Genomic DNA, 24,377 nt, shown 5'->3' on the forward strand with positions numbered 1-24,377 from the left:
GCTTCTGTGAAAGTATAGTCTTTGTTGCCTTTTTATTCAAGGTTGTATGAGTTTTGAACCATTAAAAGAAAAAACAAGGAAGTTTTTCTGATTAAAAGCTGTCTTGGGCATCCATTATCACAAAGGTGATTCCTTAAACCAACACTCCCCATCTAGGGACTGATAATTGTACGGAAACTGTAGACCCAGAATTGCAAGCGATAATTTTCAATACCTTAGTTTTAATGATGGGCAAATTGTCAGCCTCAGTATAACATAATTGTGTTCAAGAGCTCTTTCAGTGCTGTGCATCAAGGAGTTAGTCCCAGACCATGTGTATAACTACGAAAAAACTTAGAATTTTTACAGTCTTGTATGTGACAAATAATGGCTTCTATCTTGATATAATCAGCATTGGCATGTCAAAAGAATTGGTGAGGTAATAGCTTAAATTTTTGTGTTGTTATAAACCACTGAGAGAATTAATGATCTTTCGCAGCATTGCCCATTTAATCTCTGTATCCTAAAATCCTAGCCTCTTTCTATTCAGATAGAAATTACACAAATATATCAACTAACTAAGAAAGTCTTTCTAGTAAACCCTAGCAAGTGATAGATAATGCAACCCGTCTCCCGCCATCCTGAGAAAATCCAATGATCACTCTTTAACATTGTAATATGGAAATAGGATTCTTTAATACCATATATTTTTCTATTGCAACAAACAATGTCAAATTAAAAAGACTGAAACATTCTACGGCTTAAAATATCTAGTGCTAATATCAAACACACAGAACATGAGATAGATACTAAGGGAAAATTCTTATATTTAAACTATTTTTCACTGCCTACTTTATCAACAGTCTGAAGACAGCACCTTCTTTCCTCAGCGCACACACACACACACACACTCATGCACTCATGCACAGACACACGTAGGCAGACATAATATTTTCATTTCGAGAGCTATCAACTGGGTCCCTCTGGATGAGATTGCTTATTTGGTATCAACTCATATCAAATGATATGAAATTTTGTAGCATGACCTGGTCCTCTCTGGTAACACGTGGGAAGCCCCTGAAACCTTCAGATCCCAACAGCCAATGGAATGAATTCAGACCTCAGTTTCAGGTTGAAAGGGCAGCATTAAAATGCTGTCTATATAGAAGTCTGAAGAATCAGCAGAGTACTATATTACCCTAGAAACAGGACATGTCTTGCATCAGTTCTGATTGTTGTTAGTCATGTGGCCAATGCCAATCAATGTGTCATATTGTAGTACACATGTTTTTCCAGGGGATGAGTTTAGTGCATGTCATGTACTTGTCACACAATTCTACATCTTTCTTTAGATTTTTCTAATTATATTCTCTCATGTCCCAAACTTTACAAACACTGTTTTCTGTTTCAGGGGTGAATTATTTGAATGGCTGTGTCAAGCAGAAAACCCCAGCGGTCAGTGCAGTACACTGTTGAGCCAGGAGTTTCATGCTTAAGTCATCACACTTCCTGCTGCATGCATCCTCAGAGATTTGCACAAAGGTTTTATAAGTCAAAGAAACCTCTTTTAAGTTATTGACCACTTCGGCATGACGTTCTGCGCAATGCATGCAGGTCGTGAACTGGAGACATGTTGCTGTTAGCTGTATGAGGGCCTGGAAACTTTCAGAAACTCCCAGGAGCATCTCCACAGGAGCCTGGTCTACTTTAATGCCCTTCTGGCAAGCAGACATCAGTTTTCCACTTTCAGTATATAATTTCTCCTTTATTGATGAAGTAAGTATTGCACATTCTTCCTCAATATGACTTTCTCTGGGGAATTCTTTCAGCACATTGAGTAGCTCCATGATATCGTTCTGTATCAGATGGAATCCATTCGGCATGCTATATCTTTTAGCCTTGAATTGTGACAGAATGGAGCTTTCAAGCTTTGGTGTAAGATCAGTTTTAGGAAAATCAAAGGAACAACAGGTAAGCATGGATTTCTCACTTCGCCCAGTAAATGTTGTGAGGTATTGAGAGAGGTGGTTTCCTGAATCAGGTGGGGTGGTCTTTGGTGAACACTGCTGTATGGAATATGCTAAATCTTTGCTTTCGTCATCAACATCAGTGCCCTGTGCTCTAAAACAATTCCCATATACTATCTTACAGCTACATGTGCTCTTATCACCCATTGGGAGCTGTTCATCTGTTTCCTTATCCAAGTCAGTTGTGAGGACAGCTGGAACTCTGGAGTCAACATTCAAACTGTGTTTATCTTTTATTTGTTGGAGACAGCTCAGTTTGGTGGAGGGACATTTATTTTGCTGAGTTGCAGTTGAGAATTCCTGAATGATTGAGTTGTCTACTTCATAAAGCTGCCTTGGTGTATTTGTCAGCGAAGATATTTCCTGAGGAAGGTTTCTATCTTGAGGGCAAATTATCGATGTACTGATCTCATTTATACTTGCCTCAGTCTGGTTAGAGATCTGTTCTGTTTTTGGTAAGTAATCTTTTGAGCTGTCTTCTGCAGGCTCTGTGTTGCACTTAGAAATGTAAAGAGACCTCACTGCGCAAGTTTCAATCTTTGGTTCTAAGTGTGGTGATCCCAAATGTTTAACCGTGCCGAATGTCTTAAAGGAGACTCGATTTAAATTCAGAAGTAACCTGGATATGTCAAGGGAGTAAGCATCTTTGCTTCCTTTGTCTGTCTCAGATGAGTTCCTCCTGCTGGAGATTCTCTTTTCCAGTACTGAGTTTTCTGACAGTGCTGTCAGATCTCCTGTAGACTTCATAGAATATAGCTGTGAAGTTATACTGCCATCATCATTTTGGTAACATGATCCTCGTCTTTGACTATTTTTAACCACTTCTTCAGAGATGAACATATTTTCCTTGGAGTTTACTTGATATAAAGTTTGCCTGAATGCAGTTCCACTTTGATCCTTGTCCATCCACTGAGCATGTTCATCTCCCATTTCTAGGACTGTGTTGTTTTTGACAATTGCTTCATCTTGCTCCTTGTCTTTCATGCTAATTGTGTTCATGGTTTGTTGTTCATCAGCGCAAGACACAGTGGTAACATTATGCATCTTATCTTCTGTTAGATTCTGTGAGTATGCATGAGCAAGCTCTAGAATTACTCCTGAAGGACTTGAACACTCCTCCACATTGGTGCAGTCAGCTCCAGGCAGCTGGGCTTTAAGAGAAAGTTTGTTTAATTTTTCTCCTACTTTAGTCTCTGTATGAGAAGCACATTCCTCTCTCATGCCTGAATCACATGGGTAACGTCTAACTGAAACTGGAGTAATGACTGGTATTGTTTCTGTGACTGACTTCGTTTCCATGGTATCTGGCTCCATTTCCATTAAATCTGATTGGACCTTTTTATTGGCACAGGTGGAAATGGATTTTAATGGACCAATAGGCTTAGTTTCCAACAAGGCAAGTTCACTCTCGATACTTGTCAAAGAAGAAAGAGTAAGTGATCGCTGCATTTTTGTCATAAGATGTTCCTTTTCATAACAACACATATGATCTCCATCTTTGTTTGAATGACACTGCAATTCAACTGCTTTTACATCATATACGTCATCAGATGCAAAATGTCTTTTTCCTGTAGTTGTGTATTTTATTTCTTCTGCTTTACTTTTGATGCATTCAACAGATTTGATGTCCAGTCCTGTGCCATAAGGACTTGGACTTATCTGCATATTCTGTTTTGCTTCAATCCCCTTAATGTTAGCAGACTCCAACTCTACCAAGAAAACAAAATAAAATATTTAATTTGTGGACATATTGTTTATCCTTTCTCCAAACATCAAACAACAGTGACTACTCTGCTAGTTAACAGAGCAGTTTAATTTTCATCTACATGACTCTTAGCATATACATGTAATCATTGGCCTCCATTGTTAATTGATTTTCAACCTATATTTGAAATAAATTCTTGAATATACCAATAGAGCTGTACAAAGAGGAACTGTCCTATCTTAAATAAAATGAATTGAATAACGGATAAGGAGCAAAACTTCAAGTTTCTATATTCCTTTCTATTTTATAGTGAGCGTAGCAAATGTCTTTACTGTACGAGAGTTGCCCCTTGAAATGATTTATTCCAGTGATTCTAGGGGCACATTAGGGTGAATTTTTATAAGTGGATTTTTCAATGGAACAAGGATTCATTGGTTAAATGCTTGTGCCCTTGCCAGTATTGTGCCTCAATGGGAAGATATACCAAAATCACAAATGTACTCTTGTTCTGCAACCTTATCTAGAATATCATGCTGCTAAATGTCCACTATCCTGTCGATAGTTACAACACTATCTTCCTACATTAGTCTACCGTTTCAGCTCTCTTTGAGACAGTAGACTGAACTAGGGTTTGGCTGCTTGGCAACAAGGAATGTTACACGGTTAATGACAGTTTCAGCTACTCAACAACATGTCGTTTCTGTTTTTTCAATGAAAGCTATGTTGCAGTTAGGAGCCAACCACTAGTGTTCTGAGGAAATGGCACTTCTGCTTGCTCTGCTTAGGTTCAACAGGTCAAGCTTTGCTAGAATGTTGCTGTGATTCATGATGGCCGACTCCCTCCTTCACAATTTGTAGATCTAGAAGAAAGGAGGGACTGCAGATGCTGGAGATCAGAGTCGAGGGTGTAGTGCTGGAAAAATACAGCAGGTCAGGCAGCATCTGAGGAGCAGGAGAATTGACGTTTTGGGCAAAAGCCCTTCATCGGGAAATCCCAAAACGTTGATTCTCCTGCTCCGGTTATATGTCTGGGCAGCTACTCCAAAGGTTTCTAAGACCAAAATCCACCATTGCAAGGTGGGAGCTTAATGAAGCAAACAAGGTCATTTATGCTGGCTACACAGAAAAAGGTTACTAGTAAAAGTTGCCAGGTAGTCAAAAATGCCCGAATGGTTCACTAATGTTAGTGAAACTGTACCGGTCTTCGCTATTGTGTATACAAATAGCATTTCAGATGCAGCTACAAGTCATAAAATGAAAAGATGGGAAGCTATTTACAATTAGCAAAGAAGTGGTATTGAGTAATTTGTTGGAGATGCAGCCTGCCATGTGCTCAGGTTCTGGTGGACTTTATTCAAGAATCTTAAAAGAAATGACTAGTCAGAGTGCGATGCAGGAAAATGTAAAATAACCATTTGTAAGTAACTTCCAACTATCAGATCTTTAAAATTAAAATTAATAAATCCCAGGATCATGTTTGAATACATTAGTGTCTCTAATTTCGATGTTCGTAATTCGGGGACCTCCCTTCCCCCCCGCACCCCCCCACAGTGAGATAGTTGTTGCCTTAGTTTTAATTATCTAAATTTCCTGAGATTCAGGAAAACTTCTATTAAACTGGAAGACAGTGAATGTAATTTCTTTACTCAAATGGGAGGAGGGCAGGAAACAGGGAATGACAGGCTGAACATCTGCATAGGGAAAATGTCAGAAGTTATTATTAAAGAAGTTATAGCAGGCCACTTGGATAAACTCTCAATAATCAGGTAGTATCAACGTGGTTTTGTGAATGGGAAATCACATTTAACCAATCTATTAGAGTTCTTTGAGGAAGGAACATGTCCCATGGATAAAAGAGAACTGATGAATGGATTGTATTTCGATTTCCAGAAGGATAAGTGCCTGACAAGACCACAACTCAGAATATCAACAGGACTGCGGATATTTTTAGTCCTTATTTCCAAAACCTGTGTTTTTTTTAAAAAGACATTAGGGAACAGTTGTTCTTATCCCCTTTTGTGATGATCAAGGGTTGTTCTGGATTTTGGTTTTGGAAACTAAGCAGGGCAGATTCAAAAAGTATCAGCAGGAATGTATTTCCATAATAGTGACCAGGATTTCACTAAACTGGTCTGGAAAATGATCAAAGACATACTAAGGGAAAAAACTTTTAATTTGGAGAAAGAAGTTTTCGTGAATTCTTCTATTTTTAGTGAAGTATAATTTTCTTAAATTGCTTTGTCTGTTTATTTCTTTAGAAACGGAATGACTTTACCAGGGATTAATTGTCTCGAGATTTTAAGCTTTATAATTCTCAGATATGTCAATTACTTAAAATTAACTTTTTCAAATGAGCTCAACAATGGGACTAAATTGAATTCATAACTGAAGATGCAATTTTTAACTTGTGAAGACATCAATAATTTCATCATTGCCTGTTTAATTCAGATTCTTCACATCACTGGAACTCAGTACCTGTTCCTCATGTGACATCACTAGTCGGGTATATAAAGGTGCATTGGTAACATGTAATAAGTGAATCAAAATAAACACAGAAAATATTTTAATTATTCATCATTCTTAAGTATGTTTGAAAATGTGTTCAAATATATTTTGGATTTCATTTAATTTGTTGTATGGAGTAAGTGGAAGTAAATGGAAACCTGATTGTCATCTGTCAGACCTACCTGCTTCAGTTCCACTGAATTTGATGTCACCTGAACATTCCACATCAGTAAACTTTTCAGCTGCATCGAAAAATTCGTCATCAGAGCTGCTGTCCTGAAAGCCAGGGGGAGGAGCCAGAATCGGGATAGTGAGGACCTCACTGGATAGGTTCCCATCAATAGCTGGTTCCTCTGGAAAAGGAATTGGTGGTAACTCAGTGAGCAGGCCACGACTTGTCACATTCCAAGACTTGTCCCCTTGTGCATAACTCTCACCCTCGTTTCTGGGGCACTGGTTGCAAAGTTCTGCAGTGCATGGGTTCTCACTTTGGCTGAGGTCAGGAATAGAGCAAACCACCTTTATATCACTTGCAATGTATTTAGAAAGGGTCGGAGTAGAGGCTAAGGAGTCTGCTGAAGGTTGTTCAAGACTGTCTTTTGATTCCATGGTACAGTGCTTCTTTGTAACTGGCTCACCATCACTCTCTTCAGCGATAGAATCTTTGTCATCATCTTCTGAAATCTCACCATGTGAGTGTGGACCTGAAGTGCTGCTCATTGAAGTCTCCGTTTGCAGTTCGTCCATAGAGTCGGCAGAACAGCTTCTTTCACAAAAGTCTCCTCCCTGACTTGTTGTTTCATCATTCAGATCAGACACATCCCCTGTGCTGCAACTGGTCTCTTCCTGGATATCCTCCCGTAAGCAGTCACTGTCTGTAGCTTCACTTTCCGAGTTCTCGATGTCCTCATTTTCTTCAGTCAGAGGCTGTAAGAATCCACTCCTCATTTTGTGGAGCTCTATAGACAAGTCTAATGATGACTCAATGTCTGATGATGACTCTGAATCACTTAATCCTCGGGCTTCGTCACCTGCACAGTAAAATAAGGTACATCTAAGGTCAGATGAAGGAACCATCTAATATTTCTTTAAAAACTGAATTCTGCCATCTTAAAATGCCCTCCTGGCAATTACTAATGGGCAATAAATGACATCCCATTAATGAATAAAAAAAATTATAAAAACTTCAATGATTAACTTCTATGCTCTTCCTTTCTGTTTAGGTTATTTATTTTGCTTGAAAATGTTTGTTTGGATAAGTTTCTTCACGTAAACAGGGTATTACTGTCTGCAAGGAGTTGGTTGAAGGAAATACCTGGGGTGGAGTCTTTAACTGTTAAAGCTTCAATATTGAAGTCATACCAATTGTACATGTTCATTCAGCTTCAGGACACCACTCAAATACAGTGCCAGGCTATTACTCACAATGTAAAAAGAAAAGTAGTAACTTTTACAGTAAATAAAATTTGATATCCTATTTCTTGATCAATATTTCTGATTGAGACATTCCTTGCATAAGCTTTCAAGACTTTCTAGATCCTATGGATACATATAATAAAATGTAAGTTCCTACATTCTGGAATTTTAACAAGACTTATCAGCAACTGTAACTCACCTAATTGGCATAAAGTCAGAGTGAGCAATGCCATTGGAAAATGTGAGTTGTGTCTGAACTCTCTCTCAGATATCTGCTACTGATATCATTCTGAGAGGGAAACATGTTTAAACTGACATGAGTTTATTTTCTATCATAACTTCATTGCAAAGAGTCACTGTCTGAAAGTGATGCCAATAATCACAAACCTCGCTAATGCTCCACAGAACTGATCAGTCTAATGGAAGGATTGGCATGGACATGAAAATTATTACCATCCCTTAGGTACAATACCCACAGGAGCTGAACAGTCCGTTAACCTCGATTTCTAATAATCTGCACACATCTCAAAGTGTCGGAGAGAAGAGTCCTCCTGTCCTTTACACTGTGTTTTTTCATATATTAATTCATGTGATGACGGCATTGCTGGATGACCAACATTTATTGCCCATCCCCAATTGCCCTTGAGAGGATGGTGGGTGAGTTGCCGTTTATCTTTACTAATTGTGTGGATGATATGTCATAGCAGGAAATGTACACTGAGAAAAGAATCTGAGCCTTTACATTCAGGAAATTGACTGAACTGAAAGCGAATAGAAAAAGTAGGGCTTTATGTAAGCACATACTACTTGGGAACAGATGTGAGTCACTTGGACAATGAAGCCTCCTCTGCCAATCAATACAACCATAACTAATCTATCTGTGTTTCAAATTCCATTTCCCCACTTCCATGTGATAACCTTTCATTCTCCTGCTTAACAAATATTTATCTACTTTTGCCTTAAAAAGGATTTAATGACCGCAGCCCCCACCAACCATCTGAAAGAAAAGCACACATCTCTGCTCTAAAAGGTTGTATTCTTTTAAAAACTGTGACCCCTAATTTTTGATTCACCCACAAGAGGAGACTTTATTTCCATTTCCAACTTGTCAAGGATTGCACTTCTAAACACCAAAGGAAACAAGGCAGTCTGCCCAACCTTTTCTCATAAGACAACTTGCACGTTCCAGGTATCAATCTCAGAAAGCTCCTCTGAACTGTTTTAAAAACATTTATGGTCTTCCTTAATCGAGAAGACCAAAACTACCTGAAATATTAGACCTGTACTGTCATCAATTCCCTGGATAATTGAAGCAAAACACCTTTATGTTTACATTCCATTAGCCTTCATAATTATGTGCTGCACATGCAAACTAATGTTTTGTGAATTATGCACTATCACATATAGATATCTCTGCTCCTTGAAATGGTGCAGTTGTTCTTACTTTAAGTAAAACTCTGCTTTTTTTCATTCTGCCTGCAAACTAAATAATTTTTCCACATTATACTACATTGGCCTAACTTTTGGCGGGGGAAAAACAATGACTGCAGATGCTGGAAACTAGATTCTAGATTAGAGTGGCTCTGGAAAAGCACAGCAGTTCAGGCAGCAACCGAGGAGCAGGAAAATCGATGTTTCGAGCAAAAGCCCTTCATCAGGAATAGAGCTTTTTGTTTCAGGATGTGGTTGAAGAGCTTCAGGGCAGAGGAAATGACCTGGGAGTTGCAGAGTGAGAGGGACTTCCTGAAATTCTTGTAGAGAGAGGAGGAAAACTTCTTCAATGCAGGCATCCTTGCAGAGGATTCGCAGTAGGGTTAAAATCAACTAGGTAAAAACAAGAACTGCAGATGCTGAAAACCAGATTCTAGATTAGAGTGGTGCTGGAAAAGCACAGCAGTTCAGGCAGCATCCAAGGAGCAGGAAATTTTTCCCAAAATGTCGATTTTCCTGCTCCTTGAATACTGCCTGAACTGCTGTGATTTTCCAGCACCACTCTAATCTAGAATCTAATTTTTGGGCACTCATTTAATTGATTGACACCCATCTGAAAACTCCTTATGTCCTCTTCACAACATACTTCCCCACCCATCTTTGAGTCATCTGCAAATTTAGCTGCCATGGCTTTCCTCCCCATATCTAAATCATTGTTATAAATGCTGAGGCCCCAACACAGATTCTTCTGGGACTCATCATCCTGCCAATCAGAAAGAGAGCTTTTTCAAACACATTCTCTCTTTCTGTCAGCCGGTCAATCTTCTAGATATTTTTAATTAACCTGTTCAGTGATGTTATTACACATCTCTGGATCAGATGGGACTTGAACCCAGCCAATCTTCTATCCATTCAAATAAGTGAATATTTAGGTCCTATTTGGTGCAATTATCTTTTATGTGGCACATCAAATCCCACTGAAAACCCAAGTATAGTATCTCTACCGGTTCCATTATCCAAAGCATAGGCTAACCCTTCAAAGATTGACATAAATTGATTAAGCATGATTTCCCTTTCACAGAATAATGCTGATTCTTCCCAAATAGCTAGAGTTGTGTCCAGCTATAAGCTCCTCAGTAATGATTCCAACACTTACCCTGTGACAAGCCAATAGTTTCCTCTTTCCCTCCCTTCTTGAATAATGACATAACATTTGCTACATTTCAATCCAATAGAACCTTATCCAAATCTATGAAACTTTGGAAAATCAACATCAATGCTTCGACTTTCACATTGGTCCCTCTGTTTAAGAACCCAGGATGAAGTCCAAATGGGTCTGAAAGCCTGTCAGCCCAGAGGTCTACCTGTTGGCTTCATCACACTTCCCTCTTAATTGTAATTTCACCAGGTTTCTCTCTCCCTTCGATTTACAGCTATTACTAGAGTGTTTTTGTATTTTCTATAGTGAAGACAGAAGCAAATATTTCTTTAATTCAACTGCCATTTATTTATTATATATTAATTTCTCCCCATTCTCACTATCAAGAGGATCACTCACCTTACTTAATCTTTTCCTTTCTAAATACTAGTAAAAACTCATTATCTGTTCTTCCTTTTCTAGTTAGCATCCTCTCATACTCTAATTTCTTTCCCTTGATTAATCTTGTTGTCATTCTATGCCATTCCTTATCTTCTGTCCAATATCTGATCTGCTAATCATATTATACTTCTTCCTTAATCTCAGTACCTTCCTTAAATTCTTATGTTGGCCATAGATGGTTTGTTCTTCCTTTGCAACTTCTTTTTTACAGTAGGAATACATTTACTCTTAAATATACTTATTTTGAAATATCTCTTAAATATCTACCTTTACTTCTATATGAGTCTATTCCTGAACTTAGTGTCTCAGTTCATCTTAGGTGTGCAGTTTTCGAGCATACATAATTGCCCTTTTTAAATTGTAAAATACTAGTCTCAGACCCACTCATCTCCCTTTAAAGCTGGAAAGGAGATTCAATCTACCTAGAGATGCCTTTTCTCTGTGGCCAATAATTAATCTTGTCACCAAGATTGGTACAAAAGACCAAGATACCAGGAGAAACCTCTTCCCTTTTTTCCAAATAGTACACAGAATTATCTAAGCTTTCCCAAGTCTTAATGTTCAGCATCCAGTCAGTGAGAGAGTCTTCAAGTGTTACTTGAAACTGCAACTTTCACACAGGATGTAAAGGTTGCCACTTAACAAAACCTGACATTAACCAAGGATTCAATCAGTCTCTATATTCAGAACATCCCTGTCTGATTTGGAGTGTTAACAAATGGCAGAGAAAACATAGTTCTGCCTGGGGGTGGTGACAATAGAAACAAAATTCACATTTGGAAGTTTGCTTTCAAAGATCAAAGAAAACTTACAGCCCAGGAACAGGCCATTCGGCCCTCCAAGCCTGAGCCGATCCAAATCCACTGTCTAAATCTATCGCCCAATTCCTAAGCATTTGTATCCCTCTGCTCCCCACCTACTCATACATCTGTCCAGATGCACCTTAAATTAATCTACCGTGTCTGTCTCTACTACCTCTGCATTCCAGGCATCTATCACTCTCTGTGTTTCTTGGGCAAAAGTATGGCAGGAATAAAACTGGGATTCTTATTTTTTAAAAAAACGACTAATGTATTACCTTCTTCAGTTGTCTGACTTTGATAGTTGCTAGGCCAGATGAATATGGAGTCTGTTGAGTTCACATATAGCCTATGATATCCAGCAATCAAACACACAAGGTCTTTAGCATGATGAGCTTCCAGTAACAATGTCAGAGACTGTAAATAAAAACACAGAGTCAGTAATTAAACTTTTCCACTAACAGACCTAACCTGAAAATGATATCAACTCACTCATTTTAAAGATTTTGCTCAACATTAGCTTCCTTGAATTTGCTGGGAGCAGTGTTTTCCCTCATTTGTTTTCCTTCCAATCTATAGCGTGAAAATGTTGTACAATGCAGAAATTGCGAGTTGATAAGTGAGGGCAACAGGGAATCTGAGATCTGGGCAAATATTGGATAAAACAATCTATTTCTTTAACCACGAAATTCAAGGATTGAGAAAGAAGCAGGAACAATAGAGAAGGCAGGTGAATTAGTCAAATTGGGCTCAGAAAGAGAAACAAAGAATAAGAAAAATTGTTTGGACACAGACAAAAAAAAAGTGAAAGGAGAAGTGAAAGCAAATGTAAAAGGTTGCAAATTTCTAACAACATTTATTACAGTTTGGAATAATATCTGGGGTTTGATTTATTCCTCTTCTGAATGGGAGAGGTGGATTGTGTTATGAAAACCTAAACTTCATCATTAAAAATGTCTTGATGTTGTCAAGTACTAACTATTGCCAACTTCCTGAAAGGAAACTTTGCATTTATATAGCATATTTCAGAGCCACTAGACATCACTTTACAAACATGGATTATTTTTCAGATACCATCACTGTTCCAATGTAGGAGTGGGGTGAGTTCAATTAATCATTAATATTTAAATGCAACAATTTCTTATAACTTTCAGGCAAATTTGTCACAGAGAAATGGGGCGCATTCAAGAAGGAAATATGGAGAGTACAGGGCCAACATGTTCCAATAAAGGAAGGGGTGAGACCATTAAATCCTGTGAGCCCTAGATATCTAAAGATACACAGCAATGGATTTAAAGAATAAAGAGATACTTATGGCAGATATCCAGGGCTGAAAACAGCTGAAATCCTAGAGGAGTACAGAATGTTCAAGAGGGAACTTAAAATGGAGAATAGGAGACCAAATAGGTGACATGAAAGGATACTAAAATTAAAATAGAAGGAAATCCTAAACTGGTTTACAGTTAGGGTAAAAGAGTAGTGCCATTGGGACTACAGCAGTAATTTGTGCAGGGAGTCAGGGGATGTAGGTAGGATTCCAAAAGAATACTATGAGACAGTACTCACTTGTGAAATGGACAATATGCATACAGAAAACAGGGAGAAGGTCTGTGATACAATTCAAGAAATTATTATTGACAGAGAGAGCTCTGAGTGGTCTGGCTTAGAATTCGATAAATGTCCAGGGCTGGATGAAATATATCCCAGGTTGGTAAGTGAGGCAGGGACAAAATCAGGGACATTGCAATAATTTTCTATACCTGTCTGGCCCAGGAGAAGAGTCAGAGGACTTGAGGACAGCCAGTGTAGTACTGTTATTCAAAAAGGAGCAAAGGATAAACCAGGAGCTAGAAGCCAGTCAATCTTACCTCGTGGTGGAGAAATTGCTTGAATGATTCTGAGGAACAGAATTAATTTGTAATTGGAGAGGCAGGAATTATGACTCGAAGAGACTGCCTTCCTCTGGTCTGCAGTGGCCTAGTCACTGCTGCCTTTGGAAATTATTCCAGTGTCAGCAGATTAGTGTCACTGGCATTCTGGGAAAACAGGCAAGACGGGCTGGCAGACAGGCAGAAATCCCATCTTTCCTTGGTAAATGTCCTTGGTACTTCCTCCCTTTCCTTCACTTCACTTTGCTGGGCTTGATCAGATTGGCCTGGCCTGGCTGGAAATATGCAGAGGCCTCCCTAGCTCAGGCCCGAGTTAAATTGCAGTCAGGTCTCTTCATGTTGGGATCATGGAGGTGCCAGTGCGGGTAAGTACTAAAGGCATCTGCTGTCTGATTGACAGTGAGCAAAGGTAAGAGTCACTCCCAAGTAACTTCATTGCAAAACATTAGCAAACTGAGGATAGGAATAATTGCTAAACAACTGTTATTGCAGCACAGGTCACAGCATCAAGGATTTGACCAGACAACAACCTGTATTATAAAATGTACCAAGCCCTTGTCCAAGCAAGCAATTAGCATCAATAGCCTTTACCTTCACATCCACCAGGTAGATGTTCACCATGCTGACCTTCTCACACTCAAAGGTCAATTCCAACTTCCGGATGTTGTTGAAGTTTGTTAACTGGTTTATAATATTGAGTTTGCTGTTAATAACTTGGCTGATACCATACTTGGCTCCGACCAACAATGTGATAAATGATTCTCTGTCCTGCAGCTGAAGAAGTTGCATTTCATTAGAAACTTATTAAAAAAAGTCGAGTTTAAAAAAATGAGCCAGGTTTCTGTTTCTCCCTACGTACCAGAAGGGTTGCGTTAAAGGTCTTCCCTCCATATGCTCGAAGATCACTCAGTATGTTCAGGTAATTCAGCCGGACTTGTGCCGTGGATATCAGTTGCTTCAAACAGAATGAGTGTATTTTAATATACTGGCATGGAAAGTTATTTTAATGAAAAGATGTCCCCAGCAGCGTTGCACTTTTGGCAACATTTATCAAAAATGGTCAAAGACTTTCAATGGAAAATAATGGGAATCCCGCCTGGAATTTTCTAACTAGTGATTCAGTACAATGACAGACAACACCTATCAGCAAATCAGGTTATGCATTGGCAGCAGGTATGGCCCTGTGATTACATCCTCTTTAAACTCAATCTTGCATGTTCATAAAGACCCGACAATAATTCTCACCTTCAATGCAAAAAACATGATTTTCAGCATTTCCTTCCCAGACATAATTATAGTTCTGAATTTTCAGATGTCTAGTTAATTTGCCATCTTCACATTTTGATTCCATTATTTACCAAACTAATCCAGTTGAGTTTATTATCATAAAACAACGAGGCACACTTCCTCTGATTTGAAAGAAATTAATGGAAAATCTATGTGAAGAATACATTTTATCTTTTATCTTTGTTGCATGGATTTAAATAACTGCTTTACAAAAAAAAGTTTTAATATCAAATAACCAATGTATATTCATGAAGTTCAATTTATCAAAGATATTCTTTATATTGTGAACAGTTAGTTTTCCTCCCTAAAATGTAATGTCCTGAACGTCTGCAGTTAACGCTGGGGATCACAAAGTGGCTGATAGATAATGATGAGCAATTTCAGGGGCTGATCAACTTCAATCTTTCATACACAAAAATATTGAAATGCTTAACTGGCCTTACAATATGAGAAGATTTAATTAAAACTTTTGACCTAATTATAAAATATGCATCTTTGAAACTGCAATTCCCAAGAAAGCAATTTTGTTTAAAGCACTCTTTACCAACAAGCTTCAACTTAATAGTGCTGGTTACAGTGGAATTTCCTACATCACTTCACAGCTGAGTAGGGGGATGTCTAAAGAGGGGCAGCAGAGGTAGAAGCAGTGGAGGAAAATACACAACTGAAGTCTCTTATTGAGGAATACAGCAGCAGAAAAGACAAACACATGACGAGGTTAAAAGGATATGGACTTGGAGGTCAAGTAGGAAAAGTTTCCTCGAGAAGTATGAGACCATACAGGGATTGTAAAAGTGTTATTAAAATGCAGTATATGGATAAAAAAATCGAAGGGTGAATCAGGATAAAGGATAATTCTGCACTGGTGCTAAGATTATCTTGAAGCACTTAGGATGAGAAGTAACTTACAGGCACGCATTAATGATTGGCTGACTGATAGAGGAGGTGATAGCCTAGTGGTGTTATTGCTGTTTTGTTAATCCAGAGACCCAGATAATGCCCTGTGAACCATTTGAATCCTGCCATGGAAAATGGTGAAATTTTAATTCAATAAATATCTGGAATTAAAGAGTCTAGTGATGATCATAAATCTATTGCCAATTGTTGGGAAAACTTCATTAATGTTCTTCAGGGACAAAGCTGCCATCCTTTGATGGTAGGTTATTTACTCAGCGAGGTAAAAACAATGACTGCAGATGCTGGAAATCAGATTCTGGATTAGTGGTGCTGGAAGAGCACAGCAGTTCAGGCAGCATCCGATTTCGAAGCTACTTGGATGCTGCCTGAACTACTGTGCTCTTCCAGCACCACTAATCCAGAATCTTTATTCAGCGAGTTGTGAGTTCATGGAATGCCCTGCCAGTAGCAGTGGTGGACTCTCCCTCTTTATGGGCATTTAAGCGGGCATTGGATAGGTATATGGAGGATAGTGGGCTCTTGTAGGTTAGGTGGGCTTGGATTGGCGCAACATTGAGGGCCAAAGGGCCTGTACTGCGCTGTATTTTTCTATGATTGAGATGTTAGATATTCCACAAAGAGAATTAAACAAGATTCCATGGTACGATTTAAAGAACAGTAGTGGCCAATATTTACCACTCAGCCAACATTTTATCAAGATACCTTGGTTAGTTATCGTGTTGTTGTTTGTGGGAGCCTGTTTTGTGGAAATTGTTTGCTAGGATTCCTGTCCTATAACAATGACAACATTTCAAAACAGGTTCACTTGGTCTGAAGTATTTGTGACTTGTTTTGTGAAAAAGAAAATTGTTTAGTACATGTCTTTCATTCCTTTAAACAGGCCTCAATGACCTTGGGTTAAGGGATAACAGTTCAGATTCTGCCCTTTATGAGGGCCATTAACTCAGACTGGATTCAAGGTGGAGGCAAATGGAGAAAATAGAGAGTTTAAAAAGAAATGTGATCCTTGGACACAATGAAGCTTAATTTCAATACAGCGCAGAACAGGCCCTTCGGCCCTCGATGAAGCTCGATTACAAGAGGGGCAGACCAGTATGTGTCATCTGCCAGTTTTATGGGGTTTTTTTCCTCTGGGTATGACAGGGCTTTATTGTGATGCCCCCTACAGTTGAATACAGCAACCATTCACGACCAGGTTCCCATATGAGGAAAGGCCACTTGGACAAAGCACCAAGGAATGAATAATGGCAGCAAAACCAAAAACTCGGAATGAGCTAACAGCATCAGGAGATGGAAACAGAGAAAACAGCAAAAGTTTATTTTCTCCTCCTTTAATAATTCACGAATACAGATGTGATCTGAAATGCAACTCAGACACATATTTAAGAGGCTTTAATAAGTAACAAATAAACATTTCACTGATTCTTAGAAGGCAAAGAACATTCACACCTTACACCGGCCTGCTTTAGCAACAGTATTAAAGTGTAAAGGGAAATATTTTCCCTTCAGTATAAAACTAGAAACTTTTGCACTTGGGATAATAACCTCTTCACATGTTCCTACATGTTTCAATGAAGTCACCTCTGACTCATCTAAACTCCTATATAGGTCCAGTTTAGTAAAGCCCTACACTAATCACAATGCATTAATATCCTTCCATACATATGGTGATCAGTATTGTACACAGTGCAGTAAACAGATTCCATAATCGTAATGTGCAAATGAACGATAATTATTTTGCTTGTTTTCTTCATTGAGAGCTATCAATTCTCTTGGACACAAGAAGAACTGTCCAAGTCTTTGAAATACTCTTGTGCTATTGGATCAGTGGTTAGCACTGCTGCCTCACAATGCCAGGGACCCGGAATCAGTTCCAGCCTCGGGAGACTGTCTGTCTGGCGTTTGCATGTTCTCTCCGTGTCTGCGCAAGTTTCCTCCAGTTTCCTCCCACAATCCAAAGATGTGCAGGTTAGGTAAATTGGCCATGCTAAATTGCCTATATTGTTCAGGGATGTGTAGGTTAGGTGCATTAATCAGGGGTACATATAGAGTCATGGATAGGGGAATGGGTCAGGGTGGGTTACACATCAGAGGAACAGTGTAGACTTGTTGGGCCTAATGGCCTGTTTCCACACTGGAGGGACTCCATTCTATGAAATCTCCGGAGAGCAGGAAGGGACCTTGGTTTAATGACTCATTCAACAGATGGCACCTTAAGCATTTCAGCATGCCCTCATTACTGCACTGCAACATCAACCAAGTTACTTGTTCTCAAGTCTCCAGAATTGGACCTGATCCACAATGTTTTTGACCAAATGGCAAGTGCGCTACACATCGAGTCATGGCTTATGAAACAGCACAATTTTATAAAACAGCAAAACCACCAAGAAAGCTGTAAATCTGAAACAGATACCTGAGAAAGTTGGAAATATTCAGCAAGTCAGGTAGCATGCTTGGAGGGAGGAAAACAGTTAACATGGGGAATGCTTTGTCAGCACTGAGAGCACTTTGAGATGTAACAGTATTTAAACAAGGCATAAAAAAAACTCAAGGGTACATGCAGAAAGAGCATCTGTGATTGGGTGGAAAGCAGTAAAGATTAATCTTTTTTTAAAAACTCACTTTTACCTCTGGATAGCCGGTTATACAGAATTACCTTTTGTCCTGGTGCAATCAAGCTATGATTGTTCTTAAGGTGATAGTTAATACCCTTTCTGATATCTTTCTGTCTCATGTTATCAAGCAGAGTTGGTGAGACAAAATTCTCAATTCCCCAATCCTTCCTGAAAATAATAAGATTGCATTTAAAACTATTTAACTCCAAATCATAGAATTTTACAGTACAGAAAAAGGCTATTTCACCCATTGTGTCTGTACTGGCTCCCAGAACAGCTATGATATTTATGACATTGGAAACTATCCCTCCAAACCACTTACCATTCTGACTTGGAAATCCATTGCCATTTCTTCACTGTCACTGGGTCAAAATCCTGCAATTCCAACCCTAAGGGCATTGTGGGTCAATCCACAGTACGTGGACTGCAGCAGTTCAAGATGGCAGCTCACCACCACCTTCTCAAGGGCAACAAGGGATGAGCAAGAAATAGTGGGCCAGCCAGCATCACCCATGATTTATGAGTGATTTTGTTTTAATATCTCGTGTTCAATTAAGTAATAGTTGCATCTTCTGCACAATGATGGTGGAGTTGGAACAAAGAACCCTACCTCATAGAGCCATCTGGTGATCTGAAGCTGCAACTACATTGCGACAGTTGCCGTAGAGATTTCCAATACAGGGAGTGTCTGGTTTGCAAATGGGTTCCATTCTGGAGTTTGTTCACAAGTTGGTTTGTACACAAGGCAGCACACAATGCAGGACAATGGAAAGCAGCTATTCATAAGTACAGGAAATGTTTGGCTATCTGGTCGTTAAAGTTATGAACATGTAATGGAACATATTCATAAGTACAGTCAGTTCTGCTATAATGCTATTGTTCTGTTCTTGTGCAAACCTGTGTTATAAGAAAATCACGTAATAGCAGCACCATTTAAACTAATGGGGCCATAGTCGTGTTATACTCAAAAGTTCACACTATAGAAACAGTGTCCCCAATTCGTCAATTATGTTATAGCGAATTCACATTAACAAAATGCGTGCTATAGCAGAATGATCCGTATGAGCATTCTTAAGGTGGACGTTTGTAAATCAGGGATCCCTGTAAATGATTCGGAACCTTGGGACATCCCAAAGTGCTTTATTGCTAATAAAGTACATTTAAAATATGGTCACTGTCATGATAAAAGAAACATTGCAGTTAATTTGTACACAGCAATTGCTGACACACAGCAATGAGAACTGAAAACCTGATTTTGATGAGCAATAAATATTGGCTAGAAATATCCAATGCATGTTGGATTTTTAAAAAAAAACTCTTGTTTTCTCAGGAAGAATATACCAAATACTGCACTTCTGCTTCCTTGTTGTGAAACCTGAAAGACTTCAGAAAAGACTTGCAAGGATATTGCCCGGGTTTGGAGGGTTTGAGCTAAAGGGAGAGATTGAATAGGCTGGGGCTGATTTCCCGGAGTGTCAGAGGCTGAGGGGTGACCTTATAGAGGTTTACAAAATCATGAGGGGCATGGATTGGGTAAATAGACAAAGTGATTTCTCTGGGTGCGGAGGTCCAGAACCAAAGGGTGAGAGGAGAAACATTTGAAAGGGACCTGAGGGGAAACTTTTTCACACAAAGGGTGGTGCGTGTAGGGAATGAGCTGCCAGAGGAAGTGCAGGAAGCTGGTACAATTACAACATTTAAAAGGCATCTGGAAGGGTATATCAAAAAGAAGGGTTTAGAGTGATATGGGCCAAGTGCTGGAAAATGGGACGAGATTAAGTTAGGACATCTGGTCGGCATGGACGGGTTGGACCAAAGGTCCGTTTGCATGCTGTACATCTCTATGACTCGACGACTCTATCAGTGGACTGCTGTTACAGCTATTGAGGTCACACTGACAGGGTCTGGGAGTGAAAGGTGTCTGGGCCTGTTTTTGTGTCAGTAGAGATTGATGCTAAATTGACTTCCATTCCTATCCTAATTTAAATTCGGGTCTGGATGAAATTTAAAGAATTACGAAGTGCCAGGGAGTTAGTCTTCAAGTAGATGACTAAAAATAAGAATCTAGGATTAATTACACTTAAAGAGTAATTCTATGACATGTTAGTGAAGTAACTCATAACTGAGAAGTTCCTCTCGCCTGGAGTTTCACAAACACTGAGTGCTGTCAATGAGGAGTGTCCTTAATGAAGGGTCGAGTTGCTAAACTCATGCAAACAGTGCCTCACCAACAGCAAGTTCCTCCAAACAAACACCTCACTAGCTCGGAATCTTATGAACAAGGTAACTGACTAATAAAGAATCTCCTTAATAAGGAGTTTCAATACAAGGAAGACTAGCTAATGAAGGATCACACTAATGGGAAGATTTGCCAATTAAGCAGCTCACTAAGAAAGTGTCTGACTGATGAGATGGATTATGAAACAGGGGTCTTGCTATCAAGAAGTCCAGAAAGTGCCGTGTGAACATAGTGTGGTGTGAGGTGCAGCTGAAGCACTGCCCAGTTCAATCTGCTGAATGTATTGACTCACTCAATGTACTTCATGGAGACTTTCTGAGAATGGTTGGAGCTGAGGATGCATTCCTGAATTTGCAGTGCTGCGAGACGGATAGCAGTGATGTATTTCATCTCCATCGCAAACTTCTCCTGCAGCACATCATTGCAACTCTGTAAAAGAGATTACTAAAGGCAACACACAGCCATCTAGAAAATATCCACACAAATTGCCACCACTTACAAATGCTTTCACAAAATTACAGAATAGAATAAAACTATGCAACAGAAAAATGCCCCTTGGTCCATCAAGTATGTGCTGGTCAAAAACCCCTTTTCCAGCACTTGGTCCATACCTTTGTCTGTCTTGGCTTCGCAAGTGCATTGTGTTGCTGCTGGTCCTTTGAACGATCTGTCCAGTTAAACCAACACCCTAGTTCTTTCCTTATAGCTCTACATATTTTCTTTACAACTACATATCCAAAACTAATCAAAGGCTCTGTGGTACAGTGGCAGGAGTTTTGGCTACAAGTCCCATCTGCTCCAGAAGTGTGTAAAAACACCTCTGAGCTCTGAAGGGAGGTGATCATCTAGTAGTACAACTGAACTGTTAACCCAGAGACCCAGATAATGTTCTGGGGACCTGGGTTTGAATCCCACCATGGTAGATGCTGGAAACTGGAATTCAATAAAAATCTGGAATTAAAAGTCTAATGATAACCGTGAACCATTGTTGGTGAAAAACCCACCTCGGTCACGAACATCCCTTAGGGAAGGAGTCTGCCATCCTTAACGTCTGGCCTACTTGTGACTCCAGACCCACAGCAATGTGGTTTGACTTTTAACTGCCATCTGGACAATTCAGAATGGGTAACAAATGTTAGCCTAGTCAGTGATGCTCTGATCCCATTAATTAATTTAAAAAACAGGTTGAACAGAAATTATCTACAAACACTAAACAAATCTTACTGTCAAACTACATCCACCATTCTTTTCCAGGCAGTGAATTCCAGATTATAACACACTGAATATAAAACTTTCACCTCCTTTCTCTTAAATTATTTTTCTGCTGCATGGAATCCTGAGATTCCTGCAGTATCTTCCAGAACCGGAAGTCATTGAAATCTACAGGACTTCTGAGAGGGAGCATTGTTCATCTGCTCACTGTTCTTTTACCTTAAACCAGTGCCTTCTGGTTAGTAACCAAAGTGAAAATGGTGAAAACAGTTTCTTTTCATTTACTCAGTCAAAGCCACTTGTATTTATAGACACCCGTATTAAATCTCCCCTTAATTTTCTCTGCTCTACAGAGAACCACCTCACTTTCTCTAGCTGCTACAAAACTCAAATTACCAATCACCATATGTCAACTATAATTTTAACCATGAATACAGAACATCTCACAAATACCAAAATTGTTGGATGTACGAAAATGAAGTCAGTCTAGTTCACCATCTGCAATCTTGCTATACTAATTGTACAATGATAATGTTACTATTAACTAATCATGGTAATTAATCCCTAACTATTAATCTACAACAGATGCAGACAACACGTGTGCAAAACCACTGGAGGTGGGGATTTTGGCAGATCCAAAGTCACCCATTTCTCCTAGACCGGTCACACTTACCAAATGTCATGTTTATATGACACATCCAAAGTTGCTATTGTCTGAAAGTAATCTATTTAATTTTTATGTGAATCGCCCAAGCTGATTTACTCCACTCCCTTAGAGGTATGTTCCCCAACGTCCTCATTGAAATACTTTTAAAATTCATTTAGGGGATGAGGGTGTCGCTGGCCAAGCCAGCCTCTAATGCACATCCCTTAATTACCCAGAAGGTGGTTTCAGAGTGAACCACATTACTGTGGGTCTGGGTCACATGTGCATAGTTTCCTTCCCTGAAGGATTTTAGTGAACCGGATGAGTTTTTCCCAACAATCAACATTTGACCCTTAATTTCAGATAATTCAAATTCCACCATCTGCAGTGGCAGGATTTGTTCCCAGGCTCCTAAAACATTAGCTGGGGTCTCTGGATTAATAGTCCAGTGATATGAGCACGAGGCCATAATCTCCCCTAATGTACTTCAGAGTATTAGTTTTGAATATATTCCACTTTAAGTGCAGAATACGTCCTCCGGCTTTATCACTCTTGGGAAACAGAACCTTATTTGGTGTGTGGTCAGTCATGATTATTATAAGCGGCTTACCATGATCCTTATAATGGGCTTACCATGAACCTTCATGTCAAATAGATACCTGTGAGTAGAGGTATTCAAAAGTAACTGGATCATCTTGTAAAAGTACAAGTGGATCTCTTGGCAGGAAACAAACCCTGAAGAGGCACCTATAATCACGGAGCTCTCGCTTCTGGACCACCTGTGACAAGGTAGAAAACATTTATATCAGGAATTAACTTCTTATTGTCACACTGTGGAAATAATCAACAAAAAAATTTCTTTAAGCTTATGTTTTAAGAAGAAGCATTTTGCACTGGGTGGTGTTGTGAAACAGAGGAGGGAAGCTTCTCTGGATACATTTGTTGATATCAGCCTAGGTTTCCTTTTGTTAAATAGAGGCCCAGTCCCCAAGTTCTTTAATTACTTGCAATGCAATGCTATTTTTAGCAGTCTCAATAAAACTTGTTATTTCTATGCTGAATCAATTTTCACATACATTTTGCAGTTGAACATACGAAACATAAGCATTAGGAACTGGGGAAGGCCATTTGGTCTTTCTAGCCTGCTCTACCATTCAACAAAATTATAATTAACATGTACCTTAACTCCACCTTCCTGTACTATCTCCATATCCCTTTGTTCTTTTAGAACACAAAAATCTGCCACCCTCTACCTTGAATAGGCTCGATGTCAGACCATCCTCAGCTCTCCAAATACAGTTATCCAAAGATTCACGACTCAACTCTCTATCCCGGTCCTACTTGAGCAGCATCTTATTCTGAGGGTGTGACCCTATGTCCGAGATTCACCAGCCACGTGGGAACTTACAAAGGGGGGGAGTGACAGCCAAGGGGAAGCCTCTCAATGTGGACACGGCACCCGAAGAAGGATGGACCACCACTCTCTTTCCTCCTATCTTTTAACCAGTCTGCCTAAAGAAAGAGCTGACCCATGCCAAGTATATCATGGCATCGCCATTTAGATCAAGTTAACAATTCCAAATACCTGTTAATTTCTTTTAAAAATACAGTCTAGTTGCTGATACTGGCACTCACTCATGGACCTTCATTTTATCAGGAGCAGGTTGGAGTGGACAGGAAGGCAGTAAATTAGCCACCTGTCATATTTTATGTTACATGGGACATTAAGAACAGTCCCATGGATTTCCATTCTATCTCCTCGCATTCTTCTGAACTTCAAGAAACACTGAATTCATTTACTCAACCTTCCAACATAAGACAATCACCTCATTCTAGGAACCAGTCTGACTGGTCAAAGCCCCTCTTCTACTGTCACATCCTTCCTTCGGTAGATGGACCCAAACAGTACACAGTCGTTTAGGTGTGACCTCACCAATATCTTGGAATTGTTGTGCGAAGACTGTTTGACTCCTGCATCCAATCCAATTTTTTATCCAAAGTGAACATACAATTTGCCTTCCCAGAAAAGTGATTACCAGGAAATACCACAGGTAATGCAGAGAGACATCTTCTTCACTCCTATGTTGTCTAATATTGATCAGCATTTC

General features: G+C 39.3%; 1 protein-coding gene across 1 annotated transcript in view; it reads right to left on the reverse strand.

The window, feature by feature from the left end:
• Positions 1 to 1,397: 1,397 nt before the first annotated feature.
• Positions 1,398 to 24,377, reverse strand: part of LOC140492543 (FERM and PDZ domain-containing protein 1-like) — a 43,237-nt gene continuing 20,257 nt past the window's right edge. Inside the window, exons 8-15 of the mRNA XM_072591485.1 lie at positions 22,929 to 23,048; positions 20,704 to 20,840; positions 18,214 to 18,340; positions 14,212 to 14,307; positions 13,944 to 14,126; positions 11,742 to 11,880; positions 6,399 to 7,247; positions 1,398 to 3,715 (exon numbers count right to left, since the gene is read on the reverse strand). Coding sequence (XP_072447586.1) covers positions 1,398 to 3,715; positions 6,399 to 7,247; positions 11,742 to 11,880; positions 13,944 to 14,126; positions 14,212 to 14,307; positions 18,214 to 18,340; positions 20,704 to 20,840; positions 22,929 to 23,048 — 3,969 coding nt within the window. The remainder of the gene's footprint in view (positions 3,716 to 6,398; positions 7,248 to 11,741; positions 11,881 to 13,943; positions 14,127 to 14,211; positions 14,308 to 18,213; positions 18,341 to 20,703; positions 20,841 to 22,928; positions 23,049 to 24,377) is intronic.

The sequence above is a fragment of the Chiloscyllium punctatum genome, chromosome 2 (genome assembly GCF_047496795.1).
Source record: "Chiloscyllium punctatum isolate Juve2018m chromosome 2, sChiPun1.3, whole genome shotgun sequence".
NCBI lineage: Eukaryota > Metazoa > Chordata > Chondrichthyes > Orectolobiformes > Hemiscylliidae > Chiloscyllium > Chiloscyllium punctatum.